Source organism: Diadema antillarum, unplaced genomic scaffold (assembly GCF_040938485.1).
Source record: "Diadema antillarum isolate AM-2024a unplaced genomic scaffold, OU_Dant_1.0 seq00001551_RagTag, whole genome shotgun sequence".
Lineage (NCBI taxonomy): Eukaryota > Metazoa > Echinodermata > Echinoidea > Diadematoida > Diadematidae > Diadema > Diadema antillarum.
In genome coordinates this window covers 290533-307386 of record NW_027272280.1, presented here as the reverse complement: position 1 = coordinate 307386, position 16854 = coordinate 290533, and the positions used below count along the sequence as shown (strand labels likewise).

Genomic DNA, 16854 nt, shown 5'->3' with positions numbered 1-16854 from the left:
CAGGGACAGGTGCGGTGTCTAGGGTCCTATCTTACTGACATTACTGTATCAAAATTTATTTGGATTTCCTCTTTCTCCTCCAGCTTGACACCAACGTTAGTAATGGGCTATGTGATTATAGTTTGGTTTGCTCGGGGTTGTCTTTCAGGATACTCTCATGGTTTTACACATTACAAACGTAAATTACATCATTAATTTACATGGTACCCGTGGTAGTTGGATTAAACAAGTCTAACAAATAACATTTAGTAACATAAACAAGTTTGCAACAGTGTTTAACAATTAGATCTAGTATGCAAATAATGCATGTCTGAACATATGGTGAAAATAAAAATGTAACATGACCCTACATGTATGTTGTTGCAGGTTAAATAAGATGAAATTAAAAAGAGGTATAAAGTCTAAAGAATACATTTTGTACAATCTATTACAACATATTACTACTACTAGTTTAATTTGTGTGATTGTATGATACAGAGTGAATTTTTCATATACCGGTACAATACCCTGACAGAAAGATCGGGTCTTTATCTTGTTGAAGTCAAGGATGTGCTCCACAGAGACTATATCTGGCTTTCACAGGATCCCCTCTTTCCTATCAAAGGAGGGCCATAAAGTCAAAAAGTTATTTTTTTAAGCAGAGGACAGACAAATTTTCTGTCTGAACAATATATGTACATTGTATATTTAACTATACACAGCCCTAGCATCGCTGTACACAAGTGTCGGTGCTGGCGCACGGCGTCTGGTTGGGCAAACGTATGTTTAATATAAAGTTACTGGTTAAAATTAATGAGTGAATGTTTTGTATTAAGTTTTAAATCTATACCCTTTTAGTTCTTCCCCCTCCAGGGCCAAGCTTCATCTTTTTTTTTTTCCTTACTCCTTTTTCATTTTCTTATTTGCAGGTTTAAGAAATGCTCACAATGCAGCAGGAAGAAGAATGCATACAAAAGTCAAAGTGCATTGGTGAGCAGTGCATGACGTTGTCATAGAATCTGAATGTACAAATGACTGCACTGTAATCATCCAGAGCAGAGGAGTTTAATCAAGCACACGGTATTGTTGATATAGGATTTATGTGGAGATCTACCTAGAACTGTGCACCATGGCTCTACTACAACGAAAGTGCCCTGCCCTTGTCAGACACTTATTCGGGAGAAGAACACTAGAACTTTGGGAAAGAACCCCTCCCGTCTGTGCTGGGTGTTGCAGGTTGAGCAGCACAGGTTCGGATGGCAGAGATGGCCAAAGTACACGGCGTAGGGAGAGTTTACTCAAGTACTTCAATCGGAATGTGAAGATGTGGGGGGAGGAGATGATGACGAAGCTACGCAGCCCAAACCTTGATACCATGTTCGACCAGAATCGAGTGCTGTGGCACTTTCGCGGCCCGGAGAGCGTGGACGATTTCTCAGTGCAAACGGACAAGGATATTGGAGGCAGGAGCACGGCAGCCCTGTCTGTCAGCCGGAACAACAAACTGCTCTTCCATGGTAACCTGTGTACCGAGGTACCCCGTGACGGAGAAACTGCGAGAAGTGGTTACTGCGCTATTCGATCAAAGCAGGTCTATGTGAGTAGATTCTGCCCGTCAGAGTCATTCTCTCTATATCATTTGATGTACAGTGATAATTTGATAGGTATGTAGTGTAAAACCTCTATATGTCATTCATTCCCCAAATTTTCGTTTCTTTCTCTTATCTCATAAATGTTTATTTTCTGTTCGTACAGTTATATTCCTGTCAGAATACAACATGATTGTCATACAGTACACATGTATACAAAGTACAGTTAATGTGTAATTCAGTAAATATCTATTTGCAGAAGACGATGGAGATTAGCTACAGGATTTGATTATGATGGCAAGTGACATTAACAGGTGATATCAGCTCCCCCCTCCCCCTAATCTTCCAAGGAAGATGAACTTGTAAGTAGATGTTGTGGATTTCACAAATTGCTGTTATACTTTGCAGTCTGCTGAGGGAATTATTGTATTCCCTTTCAGTTTGCCCTTTGCTGGAAATATCAATTTTTTTTTTTGGTCTGCTTCAGGGGTCCTTCAACAGAAAGCTTTCGTTTGATCTGTCTCCATTCAACGTGTTGCGGATGAGGGTCAGGGGCGATGGTCGGGCGTATATGGTGAATCTTATAATCAAGGGTTATTTCACGGACACGCATGATGACGTTTGGAGCTACTTCATGTTCACAAGGGGCGGCCCGTACTGGCAGGATGTTTCGGTAAGAGAAATTACTCATCCCGTCTCATTGGAAAGACATCGGGCTTTAGCTAAAATTTCAAAGTTTGTGCCACATAAGAAGGTTCCATTCACTCCTTTGCTTCTGCCGTTAGGAGAAATTCCCTCGGTCAGAAAACTTTTTAATGATTTCAGTGGCATTGCAGAGATAAGGATGTGCAGATTTGAGCAAAATGGGACAAGGGGAAGTCATCCATCATAGAACAAATTCATGAGCAGTATGCAAATAATTTCAGTCATCTCACCTGAGACAACAATTTCCGAGAGATCACTTTAGATGCCATTGTGTCATTCACATATTCAGTCTTGGCATTTGTCCATGTTCTGCAGAGCCCTTGGAGAAAGGTTGCACCTTCTGCATTGTATTTTATTTATTACATAATTCCTCTTTCTTTTTTAGCCTTCTCCTTAATGATAATTAAGTGTCAACTATGAGGTATATAACCCTAGATTCATTTAATGTGCAGTGGAGTCTTGTGAAAACAAACTCGTTTGGATCAATTAGTGAAATTATTTTGATAACTCCATATTTTGTTATGTCTTGGTTTGCTAAACAATAGAATGCAAAGAAACTTTAGAATATTATGGGGGCAAGAGAAGATGGTTTGAAGAAGTTTGTTTTAATATCAGTTTTCTTCATTGTAGCTAGTCCACTGTACAAATATAAATGTATTTGTGTATTAGAGTCTCATAGAGTATTTGTATGCAACCTGTTCCCCTTCTTTCTGCCTCAGATACCCTTCACCAAGTTCTTCATGTCCAGTAAAGGCCGTGTGCAGGACAAGCAGACTCCTCCTGACCTTGAGTCGGTCACTGCCGTCGGCCTGACAATGGCTGACGCTGTTGACGGGGAGTTTGCGCTGGAGATTGACTCCATATCGGTGTCCTTTGATGCGACCCACACAGAGCAATACACATATGAGATGTACAACTAATGAGCAACAGGACTGCCAGCGGAGATTTTTGCAATTTGCCTGTACACCCGAAATGATGTCATACCCAAGGAAGTGTGAGCGTGTGAGGGGAGTAGTGTTTCATAAGCCATCTGCTGCTCGTAGAATAATTCCATGTTTGCACATCTTGAGCATGACATTTGCGCTTGCGTGGAGGCTTGGAAGAATTCACCATAGCCTTCTTGCGATGATTGTGTAGGAACACTCATACGACTTCATGTGGATTTAACGAATTTTTGATTTATGTTGTGTATATTTTTTCAAGTGTGACATGGACGTAACAATAATGTCAGCTGCCTATATGAATGAAACATACATTCAATGGTTTTGTCTTGAAAACTGCTCAGAATGCCCTCTCGTAATGTCAGGACAGAAGGACAAGTTAATTTCCAATCTGCAATGCAGGAAAGCACCACAGGATCACATTAATGTTGAGCCAAGTTTAGTCACCCACCAACAACACGCTAAAATGGAAATGTGTAACCACATCAGAAATCTTGTACACATGTATACCAGAAGTTGTATGCTATGTGGATATACCATCTACTCAGAGATCTCCAAGTGTGATTTGTTATGGGATATTCTCTGTGGAAACAAAGTTGAAAAGGTATTTGTGATGTCGGCAATAAGAGTTATGTGTGCTTTTTCATGTACACTTGTACATGTCCTCATTCCCGCATTTTCTATCTAGTCTACTGCTCATCCAAGCTACTGACACTTCCACTTGAGGGAAGTGATCATCTTGATCCAAAATAACTGTTTAGGATGGTCCAGTGAATGTTATTTGTAACTTCAAAAGCTGAATATTCACTTTCCAATTTGCCCCCCCCCCCAAAAAAAAAAAGAAGAAGAAGTTTTGATCACATTGTATGGCAATGAATGACTTTCAGGTTCTCTATCATATACATGTACTTCTGATACAGTGAAGAAATGTATTGGTTCAAATGATTAAAAATAATAATAATAATATGAAAATACAAACGCCAGTCTTTTATCTGTGATTTGTGAAGATGGGTGATTTAATCTAAGCAGGGAAAAAAGTGTAAAATGCAATGGGATGTGTGTGTGTGTGTGTGTGTGTGTGTGTGTGTGTGTGTGTGTGTGTGTGTGTATGTGTGTGTGAGTGCGCAGTGGTGATGTGAGTTTATATGCTGATATGGCTCTTATTAGGTGTAACATGGAAGGCTCGCACATGGTGTTGCACTTGACATTCTAATACATTGTACACTTGCATGTGCACCAAATACCTGCATAGAAACTTGCTGTTACGGTCAATAGAATTGATGAATTTTATTCATATGCAAGAGCACTACAAGCATGTTTCCAAAAACCAGGATATAGATGTGTTATGGCCACAATATAAGCATGTCAGAATCTATACTGCTTTTAGTACCATGTATACCGAAGGTAAACGACAAAACAAACAAATATAATCTGTCAAAAGTTACATTATGCTTAACTAAGCAAAAGACAAGCAAACATGATGGGAATCCATATTGTATACATTTTCCAAAATTGGTACAATTTCAAGGTTTACTTAACTTGAGAGTTTGTAAGTATGTGGTTATTAAAGGACAAGTTCACCTTCATAAACATAAGGATTGAGGGAATGTAGCAATATTAGTAGAACACATCATTGAAAGTTTGAGGAAAATCAGACAATCCGTTCAAAAGTTATGAATTTTTGAAGTTTTTGTGCAGTAACCGCTGGATGAGAAGACTACTGCAGTGTTGAATAACTTAGATGTCACATGCGTACAACAATATAAGGAAAATATAAAGAGAATTTCACAAAATGCCATCTTTTGAAAAAAGTACACATTCCCCTGACTCGTTACCGACAAATGTTATGGGTAATATTATTCCCCCTGCCTTTAGAAAGAGGCAAGTCAAGAGCTCTTTTATTATGCGAAAAAAGTGAAAATATGTTGAATTTTCTTTTACATTTTCTTTATACTGTTGTACGCATATGACTCACAAGCTGTAGTAGTCTCCTCAATCAGCGGTTCCAACACAAAAATTTTAAAAATTCATAACTTTTGCATCGATTGTCCAATTTTCCTCAAACTTTCTCTGATGTGTTCTACTAATATTGTTGCATTCTCTCAATCCTTATGTTTATGAAGGTGAACTTGTCCTTTAAAGGGAACCCAAACCCAAAGAGCGATGTGGATTGAGTGAAAGCAGCAACATTAGTAGAACACATCAGTGAAAGTTTGAGGAAAATCGGACAATCGATGCAAAAGTTATAACTTTTTAAAGTTCTGGTGTTGGAACCGCTGGATGAGGAGACTACTAGAGGTTATGACGTATAAGTGGACAACAATATAAAGGGAATTCCACAAAAATACATTTTTCATGAAAATTACACATTCCATCAACTTGATACTGACATATAGGGTAGCAATTCTTTTCCCCCTGCTTTCTGAAAGCGGTTAGTCAAGTACTCTTTCATAATGCTAGAAAAGTGAATTTTTGTGGAATTTTCTTTATATTTTCTTTATGTTCTCTTTGGGTAAGGGTTCCCTTTAATGTACCCTAACACCCTTTAATGTACCCAAACATGCCTTTTGTGTATGCTTTGTCAGCAAGTGACTCTGGTTTGCAAACTATCCTTCATCTCTCAAAGTATTTTAGTGCTACAGTGTAGTTTGCTACCATGAAAACCAATGACATCCTGCACCTACTGTTGTATGCTGTAACAGAAATGGTCCTGAAAAAAAGAAGAAAAAAAGTGTACATGCACTTGCAAAATGATGTTGACAGATAAACTGTCCTATCAGACAATAACAGAGACTCCAACTCTCCCCTTTTCGACGGGAGATCTCCCGCCGAAACCCCATTTTCGCAAAATCTCCCATTCTCCCATATGAGATTTAATTTCTCCCGCCCTGGCTCAATGTCTCCCGTTGGAAAGGATTTCTTACTTATTGCTATCGTATGTAGCAAAAATAAGCCTTAGATAGCACCAGAGAGCATCTATAACCCTAGGAACTTCGTGCTTCGCACACATAAACTTGGAGTCTCCCGTTTGCTAGGGGTTTCAGGGGTCGCACTTAACTTTTTTTTAAACTAGCCAGGCGGACTACTTAGAATCAATTTTGATACTGAAGCGATTTTTTGGCTAGCCAGACGGACTAGTAACCTCAGAATTTTATGATTTTTAGCTAGTCCGACGTGATTTTGGGTGGCCAATGGCCAGCGGACCATTGCCAATTTCGAACCCTGGGTTTCAGGCGGGAGAATCTCCAGATCAGAAGGTGCTTGCGGTTGGAGTCTCTGCAATAAATTAACCTCTTTGATTCTGGTATAATGTATACCTTAAGTACATTTTTCCAACATCACCTGTAAACACACAGTCATTTACATACTTTGAAGTAATTAACTCTGAACATTAAAATTTTAAAAGCAAATTTGCACAACATGTTTAAACACACTACATGTAATAGACACTATAGAATGAAAGACTCTTCAAGAATTAACATGTAATCCTGCACTGGCACATAGTAATACATTAAAGACCTTAATTTGAGGGCCACTTTGAATTCTAGAACATCACTTCACAATGTATGCCAAGATAGTTCTATAAGTTAATCTACATATTTTCTGTAATATACTTATAGAAATGCTCATAATAAATACACATAGAGTGTACACAGTACATGTATTGATTCACAAATATATATATTTTTTTTTGAGCACTGCTATAAATCTTGTGCGAAAGTTGGGATGGACATCACGCAATAAAGCAACATGTAAGGAAAGCTGTTTTCCCTCTGAGAAGTTGCCAGAAAAAGCCGATTGTTCAAATCAACAAGGGTGTCTAGTCTCCTTAACCTAAAAAGCAGGAAATACTTCTGAGACTGGATGATTTGATAACATGAATCACTGCTACTAGAGTGGACTAGAAAACTGGTAAAATCAGCCCATTCAGCCGACACTTGCTAACATCACCTTTGGTTCAAAAGGTGTGTTTGAGTGCTCTGCTATTAAAGCGAACTGAACCATACCGAACCTGTGCCAGAGGAGCGCTCTAACGCTCCCAGAGTGTTCCGTACCAAACTGAACTGAGCCACAAGTGGACCACTTCCCCATATGCTCAAAAGGGGTACCAAAAGCATACCAAAAGTTCACATGCGAAGAACGCACGTATCATGCACATATGTCATACTGTAAAAGTGGAAATTTTCGCGGTGTTCAAATTTTCGCGCAACCAGAAACTAGCGCGAAAATAAAAGCACACGAATATTTTTGCTTGCCATATGTGCCTGTGCCTGATGTCTTGATTCCGCGGAATTAAAACACGCAAAACTCTTCCGACCCGGCCAAGCGCGAAAAATTAGTCACGCGAAAATATCCACTTTTACAGTAGTGCAAAGAGGTCATTCTCTTTGTTTGGGGCATCTGTAAATAGTTGAAGCGCACAAGGTGAATGACCCTCTTGCTACAAAATGTGTGACTCCCTCTAAAAATAACTCAAGAGGTATGCTTTCTCCACAGAGCGCTCAAACGCTCCAAATCTGGCACAGTACAGTCCGGTACACTTTAGTTCGGTTTGCTTTGGTTCATTTCAGAGCACTCGAATGCACTGAAAGAGACACACAACCACATAGCTACACTAGAGTAAATTCTCCTGTAAAGCCATCCCTGTGCAAATTATTTCCGTACTGACCGGGTTAATTGCAACAACACATAAGATTACACCCCTGATGCAGCTACAACTCCATGGTTTATCTGTCGGCCATGGACAAGACAAGGGGTCCATTTCATGAAATCATCTCATAAAAGTCTACATAAATCTCAGAATGGCCAAAGTTGCTCAAACATGTATGTAGCTATGGGAGACTTTCAAAAAAGATGTAAAATCTATTTCATGAAGTCTCTCATACGAGTGTGTCTTACGAGCGAAAAGTCTCACAAGACTTTCATGAAACAGACCCCTGGACTTTGATGAGTCATTGACTAGTGTGTTTGCTTGTGCAAATTTTACAAATACATGCATGAGATTGGGGTATGTACATTGTACATACTCGCTGGGAGAGGGAATATGACACTTACAGCTAATGCAGCAACGCAAACTTTGGCAAATTATAGTCACTCCCTACAGCACCTACTTCATAAGGCACTGAATTATTCATTTTTTCCCCAACTCTTGAAGTGGTCTGTGGCAACTTCTTATGACTTTGAATGAGTATAAAGCAACATGTTTAAAATGGTCTATAATTTACATAAACACTTTGTAAATAATCCGCTTTAAAAATGAAGACTCTTAAATACATAAGACAGCTGAGTTGTCAAGAATCAAATACTAACTAGTAGTTAATACATTTTTGAAAGAAAAGGAGGAAGCTCCGTATCAAAATGCAAATGCTACCATTTTCACCACTCTGTAAAGAGTGGTAAGGTCTGTCTGGGGTGAAATAAACATGAGCAATTAGAAAGTTTTTGTCTGAAAATCTTTTCCTCATTGACTGATCACTGATGACCTGCCACAATGCATAAAAATGCAGACATATCTGGAGATTTCACACAGCAGGAAAGAGTTTCATTATACATTATCTTTGTTTAAGCTCTGATATTACAGGAAAACAACTTTCTCATTTTGAGCTACCTGTATTTCATGTTAAATTTGTAAAAGTTTAAACAAATTGAAAATTGAATAAGAAATAGATGTACAGCTGCATGAAAAAACAAAACAAATCAAAACAAATCACTACAGCAATCGCTGCTGGGCCATTACATTGTAGGGAACAAGTTAAGGACAAGTCTACATCTTGTCCATAAATTTTGTTTCAATTTCTATATTTTTGCTCTTAAAAAAAATTAAAATAGGTGGATTTCATGGTTTATATCACAAGAAAACATTTCTGCATGTCTTTTTTCCAAATCCAATCTTACACTATCAAATCAGCTCTGGCCATCATGCTTCCACCAGTGATCCTCTCAAAACCGCAGTAAATAGCCCCTCTGTTCTAATTTCGTCAATCTTTAATCAACATGATTATTCATCACAAATTCATTACTTATTGTCTGGTTGGCAGCATTCATTAAAGGGCAAATCAAAAGACATAAAGAAGACAATTTTTTTTTGTGCAAGCATTTTTTTTCTTTCATATGTTTCCCCACTGTACACATTTTTTTCCCACTTGTGACCTTTGTCGCTCGGAACAATGCAGCAACATTAGATGTGACTGTATAACAGTAAAATGAAGATAGCATGGAACAAGAGCGTGTTACATTAGTATCCTCTTGTTTTGTCATCACATCGAAACTGATGAAGAAGAGCAAAATACGCTAACAGCTCAACAAATGGAAGTGATTTAATCCAATAATGAATACTGTCATACAGTGTATCAAATTAGGTATTACATCAAACATTTCCCTGAGCTAAGGAAACTTAGAGAATCGTAGTTCATATTCTTACGAGAGTTCAAGGCAAGAAAGGAAACTGATGAGGGAATGTGAGATGCACCTTCCATTTGATTATTTTCCAGACAAAGATGTGGCTACACACAGGAAGAATTGATGTATCTGGTCACTCATGATCTTTCTTTTTTCTCCAAAATTCAGTCTTCAAGGCGGATCAGCGTCAGACAAGCATCAACTGGATGTTTCCTCCTTGTTCTTGGAGCAGTGTTCGTGGCGGTACGTCATGTAATTTTCACGGTCTTTGACATATCCAAACTTGCCGTAGAAAGGCATGTTTTCTGTGGTGCACTCCAGCGCAGTCTTGTAGCATCCCATCCGCTGGCTCAACAATGTCAACGTCTCGACGATCCTTGAATGGAAACCAGAGAGAAAACATGATGACTGAATAAGAAGTTTCTTGAGGCAAAAAGGAAAAGACCCATAGTCTGATACCACCTGGCCATCTTCACTACAAGTAGAGGCTGCACACGGTAGGTGGCATACATTACCCTTTTACAAGGAAGAAACAAAACTACTGTCAACCTTGCTGATCTACCATATACAAATGAAAAAAAAAAAATGGCTTTGTCAATTGAAATGGTAAGATTATCAGCCTGATCTTCCTTTACAATCTCAAGAATATCATCAAGGAGTTTGGAGTTTCCACTGCTGTCAAGCCCCATAAAACCAGAAGAAGCAACCCAAAAGACAAATGCAAAGTAGATGACGTAGCAGGAGTTGTATATGAGATTCCATGCAATGTTAAGGTATATATACATTGGGGAGACAGGCAGACAATTTGGTATAAGAAGAGGTGAACAGGGGGATGAAGTTAGAAACATCAGCCAAATCCCTTTCACTCGATCTAGAAAATAATTGGCAGACAACATCATTCACAAATCAGCCATGAGAGATTATGTTGCTATCAATAACCATTCCATCCAATGGAAGGGAGGCAGTTCACATCAAGAAACCCCTAACACAATGAACAGAGACTCGGGCCAATATATTCTTTTGCATATATAATTATGATACCATTCTCTCACATCCAGCTTCACACCGCCATCTACGACACAGTCTGAAGAAGCCACCAGTTGGAGGTGAAAGTACTCACTAAGGTACAAAATAATTTTCATGATTGTGAAACACACAAAAAAACAACAACATATTTCTATGAAATCACCACTCAGATGAACATCATTGGGGTATGAAATTAATTTCAATATATTGTACTAGAATTCCACATCTTGGACAGGATGTACATAATGAAAACAAACTCAGAAGTGGAAAAAAGTTTATCATGACCAGAAGTCATGGAAGCAACTGTCTTCCAGAATAACAGTCAAAGTAAAAGTTAAGAAAGAAGCATGTACAGAAAAACAAATTTTCATACTCACAATTTTCCAAGTTGTTTCCCTCTGTATTCCTCTTTGACCACAATCTCATCTAGTCTTCCTTTCTGCAATGGAAAATAACATTCTTTTTAATTACATTATTTCTACTTTAATGACCAACGGATTACATGTTGCTGCATATTCATTATCACTCTCAAGAACTATATCCAAAAGTAGTAGATGTTATTTTATTTGTTGTACAGAAAAAAGCAATAAATTATTCTATTTTTTCAGTGTTTCTCATTGGTGACATTGATAACCATAAGTCTAGTCACGGGTCAGTGAAAGTTTGTCAATTCTTTGAAAACTTTTCAATTTATGCTACATTGTAAAGGTCTCACTATGCCTGTCCAGGTTTTCTTTCATTCCTGTTTGTTGCCCAGCTTACCTTGGAGCACAGGTGGATGAATTTGAAATCAATTCCCAGGGTCCCACACGCCACAATCTGCTGCAGGCTGGTGTCTTCAATGACAATGATGAAGTATGAGTTTGGACAGGCTTTGAAGGCACGGAATTGCTCTGAGCAGTGCATAACATGGGTTCGAAAAAAACAAACAAACAAAGTTAGTTCCTAGGGTGATAAACCAATAACTGAGTGCTTGGACAGTGTGTCCAATAGTTATCTGAACACATAATTATTCAATTGTATTGTTCACCTGCATGGGTGACTACTGTTTTCATATACTGTATTACTCTATAAATTATAGAATTATCAAAATTACATACTTTATATACGGAACTCTACATACAAACTTCAGCTTTTAAAAGTAAAAGTAAATTGATACATAGATAAATGAGAACATTGATTTGACATTCCCGACATATCCCTATTTTGACTATAAATTCATACTCTTCGTGAGGATGATGGTGATGAGTTTTAACCATAGCATCATAACACAAGTAGCTGCTGCTCATAATGCCATTACTAGTACTTAAAAAGAAAAGAATCAATATCCAACAAAGAAATATTTGGTAACACACATTACATTGACAAAATTCATTGCAACATGATAATCATGAGTTAATTCTGTGTACAAAGCTTTCATTCTACTGGTTCCTACATCACGATTATTCTAAATCCATTGGTTTTTTGTGTTTGTTTGTTTTTGGACATTTTTTCCCCTATCAAAGTGGTAAAGAAATAGAATAAGCAGGAATGAAATTCTGTGAAACATTGCTGATAATGACAATGAAACCTAGAGAATAAAAGCACAATATAAATGTGATGTCATTTTGCAAACAAACCTCCTCATAATCAAAAAAATATTTTCACTTGGCTAGACAAACAAACCTTCAAACATCTCCCTTGGAATATTGCCAACTTTGGTTAATTGAGCCAACAGCTTGAGGTATCCTGAACATCAAAGAACAAAAACAGAAAGGAAAGGATGCATTCTAAATATAAAAAGTTTACCGCAGAGCACTCTCAATCAGTGTTTTAATGTGCACAGCATACCTACACAGAAGCCCCGTTTTAGCAGAGTCTTTCAAACTAGTTACCTCGGCAACATCTGGGTAATGTCAGGGTAATCTTTTTTCAACCTGCCTGTAAAAACAGTCCCCGCAAAATGTTGCTCGGATGCTGTCCCGGTAACTTTTGCCAAATTCTACACCAGCATTAACCTGACATTACCGTGACACTACCCTGGCAACCCTTCTATTAGCATGCAACTGCAGTAACATTCCAGACCCTAACCCTAACACTCAACCCTCATGAACAACATTGCGGACAGAGAATGATTGACACGCCACGCATCGATCATGTGCATGGATCATAACCACTGATCTCTATACATGTACTGTAGTTGAGATCAGTGATTGTATGTGCATAATCTAGAACAATAGACGGCGCTGACCAGTAGGCATGGTAGTCACATCAGTGGACACACCCCCTTTGTGGAAACCTACATGGGTAAGGTATCTGGTGCGTGTCTGTTGAAACAGTACCCCTCACTCTCTCCTTCGGTTTTACTGGTTTTTAAGACAAATTTTGTTCTCTGGACGTCGCAACTTTGCCGAGGTAAAGGCCTCTTAAAACAGGGTTTAAGTTAACTCATTGGCTATAACAAAAAAATGTACCTTACAAAGTGACTGAGCAAAAAAATTTAAAAAAATAAAAAAATGGCAGATATCAGATTGAATTGACTAAAATAATTAACGCAAAATATACAACAATCTCATATAAAAGTAGTTGGTTACAACAAAGCACCCCTTGCATCCTCTTAATGATACACAACAAGGAAATTCAAGAACTTTAAACCAACCCCCCTCCCCATTACATGATCAATTCTCACATGAGAGGTATTATACAAGTATGTCTATATACGTGACAGAATACAACTATCCCCCTTGTTCCTTACCCTTGTCATAGTCTGACATGTAGAGCGGCCTCATCAGTAAAGACTCTCCTGGATTCTGAGGGGTGATTGGTGGATTGAAGGAGACTTTGCTGAGATCTGTAAACTGGGCTTTAAGTTCCTGCAACACTTGTGGGTCAAACATTGGGGTGTCATCTGCGTGGTTCTACAAAAGGAAAAATAGATAAATTGCATTGCAGAAAACAAAAATGCATGGTCAATTTTCATTATAAACTGGGTCATACTGTGAGGGTATTGAGGAACAGGACTAATCTTGAATACTTGGTCTCACATTTACTTAAACAGTAAAACGTACAACTTGCAGTACAAAAGCTTTCTTTTAATCTGACAGAAATAAACTAGAAATGTCGCTAAGGCGACTGCTATGCCTCCGCCATAATGCATGATTCTCCTAATAGGTCTATAGTACATGTGGACAATGTATAATTATATTTTCACAATATTGGCAAAATATTGAAATTACATGTTTGTCACAAATGTGCTGAATGTTCACCTTCCTTAACCTAGGTTTAATTAGATGAATAGGAGAGCATGTATTTGGGGATTCAAGGACTTTAACTTGACTTTGACCCATTCATAAGTGTATGAATACTGTAATTTTCAAGGTATGGAGAAAAAGTGTAATTTCTGTATTGAAAAGTACACTGTTACCATTTTCTTTTGGCCTTTGACCCTAAAATTCATAGGATAATCACTGTCAGGCAGAACATGCATACATAAGATAACTTGAGCCACTTCTGAGATATGGAGGAAAAAGTTAGTTCAGCACTTTCCCTTGATCTTTGACCTTTTGACCTTTGAGGCAAACCCCCCCCCCCAAAAAAAAAAAAAAAGAGAAAAAGATAATTTCCAGATAATCTAGGTTATACATGCATACACCAAGTGTAAAAAAAAAATTGCTGGCATTACATAAATACATGTATGAGGGAAATAGTAGAAAATTTGAAGTGTTGCACTTGACCTTTGACCCCTGACCTTTGACCCTATGAACCCTAGATTCTCTAGACAATAACTGCCAGTCATTACATGTATATATACTATGTTCCATGAAGATACCTTGAACAATTTCCAAGGTACGGAGAAAAAAGCGAAGTTTTAATATCTTAACTTGACCTTTTGACCTTTGACCTTTGACCTCATGACCCCAAACTTTCACCAGAGAATCTTAATTAGGTAATACATGTATACACTAAGTTTCAAGAAAATATCTTCAGGCATTGCATAGATATGGAGGAAATAGTGAAATTTTATGTATTTGACCATGACCTTTTGACCTTTGACCTTGACCATGTGCACCCAAAAGTTGATAGGCACAACTTCACCCCCTAATACACACACATGCCAAGTTTCATTAGGATACCTTAAAAGGTTTTGATAGTTACCCTGTCCACAAAATTTATTACGGACGGACGGAAGGACGGACGGACGGACAGATGGAAGGACGGACGGACGGACGGAAGGACGGACGGACGGACGGACGGACGGACGGACGGACGGACGGACAACCCGAAAACATAATGCCTCCGGCACAACTTCGTGGCGGAGGCATAAAAAAAGCTTTCATATATAACAAACACATATCTATCAGAACATACTGTATCTGAAATAAACTAGATAAAATAAAGTATATGTGTGTGTCCATCTGTCTATCCATGCATGAATGAGCATGTGTTTGTATAAAATTACCGGATACATGTTTTTTGTTTTTTGTTTTTTAATGAAAAGTACACTTCCCCTCCTGATCATGCTGATACCCCCTACATGCTGAAAGAGGCAAGTCAAATGCTTTTTCATTATGAAAGAAAAATAAAAGTATCAGCACCCACAACAAGGTTCGACCTCCCATGCCAAGGTTCGACCATGCGTAAAAGCATATAGGTTTCAACATGTAGCAGGCAGTCAAATTTTGGATGACATTATGGACTTTTATATCGCTTGTCTATGTGAGACATCGCAAAATGTTGCAGTCTTCTCATCCAGCAATGGCGGCATCAAAACTTTAAAAACTCAAAACTTTTGAACGAATTGTCCAATTTTCCTCAAACTTCACGAATAATAAATGAGCGCTACTAATATTGCTACATCCATTCAATCCATATTCTGTAATCTCGACTGTACAATAGACAAATGTACATTTGGGTTTCATTTTCCTTATGAATGACCTAATTCAATTTAATTGGAAGTATTAAAGCATTTACTAATAAGCTGAACACTTGCACTTCATGTAATTTTAGTGTGATTAAAATATCAAAAGTCAAGTGAATGCACACACATTGAATAGTATTTTGTTCAACTTTGCCTCAGTTTGGTGCATCAGAACTTGACATAGCACTAGCATTTATGCTGCATTTACACCATGTTCCTAGTGGCCATGGCAGCCCCGGCCCCCTTTGCCTGAAATGCAGTGCGCTGTGGGTAGATGAGACATTCTCCTGTTTTTCCCCTTCGTAATCTAGACTAGTCTTGGTCATTCCAGCCCTCGCCCCCGTGAACATAGCTCTATATTAGATGCTATTCTCAATTCTCACGGCATCTAAACAGGCTAGACAATTGATATTTTCTGTCGCTTCCCCTATTATGGCCCTACGTTACGGACCACCTCCAGTTTGTCTTTAATACGGTCCATTACGTGCCACCATGTTTTGTAGCGTTCACCCCATTTTATCATGGCATACAAAATTCCTCATTAGCAATGGGACTGCCGTGCATGGCAAATTTTTTGACATTTTAAAAATCTGACACGGCCATGGCATCCACGGCAATCACCGCCTGCCACGCCACGTTTGACAATCCCGTCTCACCGCGTTGTTTCACGTCCATCCCGTTTTTTTCCACAGTGGCCTGAAACGGAGCTGTTGTGGTTGCCGGGAACATGATGTAAACGCAGCTTTACACTGTATGAACTACATTAGAGCACAACCACTTCACTTCTAATTCAACCCCATTCCCTCCCTCACGTCACTCCACCATCATTCATGATCATGCATCAACATCCCACACTATTCACACTAAATCACAGCAATTGCAATTCGATTCTCGCTATCGCGCTACTACCAAATTTCCCTGAGGCTGAAGAAAAGTTGAATAGATTAATCATATAAGTGTTGCTGTGTGCTTACATTAAAATGGCGGCACAGAATACAATCAACTTACTTCCATTTTGCTTTGAAGATACGGGAGCCGGGAGTTAAGTTGTCCAGGATCAACTACATACATAAACTCTACACTGTGCATTGTGTGCAACCGGCGTCTGTCCCTAGTCATGGCAGAGCTAGCCACAGCTGTAGCTCAAAGACGTGGACGTGTAACGTGTACACTTTACAAGCTCAAGCCACAGCACAGCCACAAGGCACTCGTGCTTGTTTGTGTACGTGGAATTGTATGAGTAATTTTAACCTTAAAATAATATTAAAATTTTTCTATAGTACCTCAAAAATCAAGAGAATCTTATACTTTTAAAAAT

At 38.5% G+C, this 16854-nt stretch overlaps 2 protein-coding genes across 2 annotated transcripts; one reads left to right on the top strand and one right to left on the bottom strand.

The window, feature by feature from the left end:
- Positions 1-1108: 1108 nt before the first annotated feature.
- LOC139710645 (complex I intermediate-associated protein 30, mitochondrial-like) lies at positions 1109-3193 on the top strand. The gene is made up of 3 exons (XM_071622566.1): positions 1109-1576; positions 2056-2241; positions 2993-3193. The coding sequence occupies exons 1-3, from the start codon at positions 1109-1111 to the stop codon at positions 3191-3193; spliced, it is 855 nt and encodes a 284-aa protein (XP_071478667.1).
- Positions 3194-9811: 6618 nt separating this feature from the next.
- LOC139710655 (glucosamine 6-phosphate N-acetyltransferase-like) lies at positions 9812-16611 on the bottom strand. Its single transcript, XM_071622578.1, has 6 exons — positions 16545-16611; positions 13374-13536; positions 12305-12367; positions 11402-11532; positions 11017-11078; positions 9812-9989 (listed from the first exon to the last, which is right to left on the bottom strand). The coding sequence occupies exons 1-6, from the start codon at positions 16605-16607 to the stop codon at positions 9812-9814; spliced, it is 660 nt and encodes a 219-aa protein (XP_071478679.1). The 5' UTR covers positions 16608-16611.
- Between the last annotated feature and the right edge of the window lie 243 nt (positions 16612-16854).

Coding starts and splice junctions, on each gene's coding strand:
- LOC139710645 (XM_071622566.1), top strand. CDS start 1,109: ATGGCTCTACTACAACGAAAGTGCCCTGCCCTTGTCAGACACTTATTC. Junction 1,577..2,055: donor TTCGATCAAAGCAGGTCTAT/GTGAGTAGATTC, acceptor GGTCTGCTTCAG/GGGTCCTTCAACAGAAAGCT. Junction 2,242..2,992: donor CGTACTGGCAGGATGTTTCG/GTAAGAGAAATT, acceptor TTTCTGCCTCAG/ATACCCTTCACCAAGTTCTT.
- LOC139710655 (XM_071622578.1), bottom strand. CDS start 16,607: ATGTATGTAGTTGATCCTGGACAACTTAACTCCCGGCTCCCGTATCTT. Junction 13,537..16,544: donor ATCTTCAAAGCAAAATGGAA/GTAAGTTGATTG, acceptor TTCCTTTTGTAG/AACCACGCAGATGACACCCC. Junction 11,533..12,304: donor TCCAAGGGAGATGTTTGAAG/GTTTGTTTGTCT, acceptor TGCACTGCTCAG/AGCAATTCCGTGCCTTCAAA.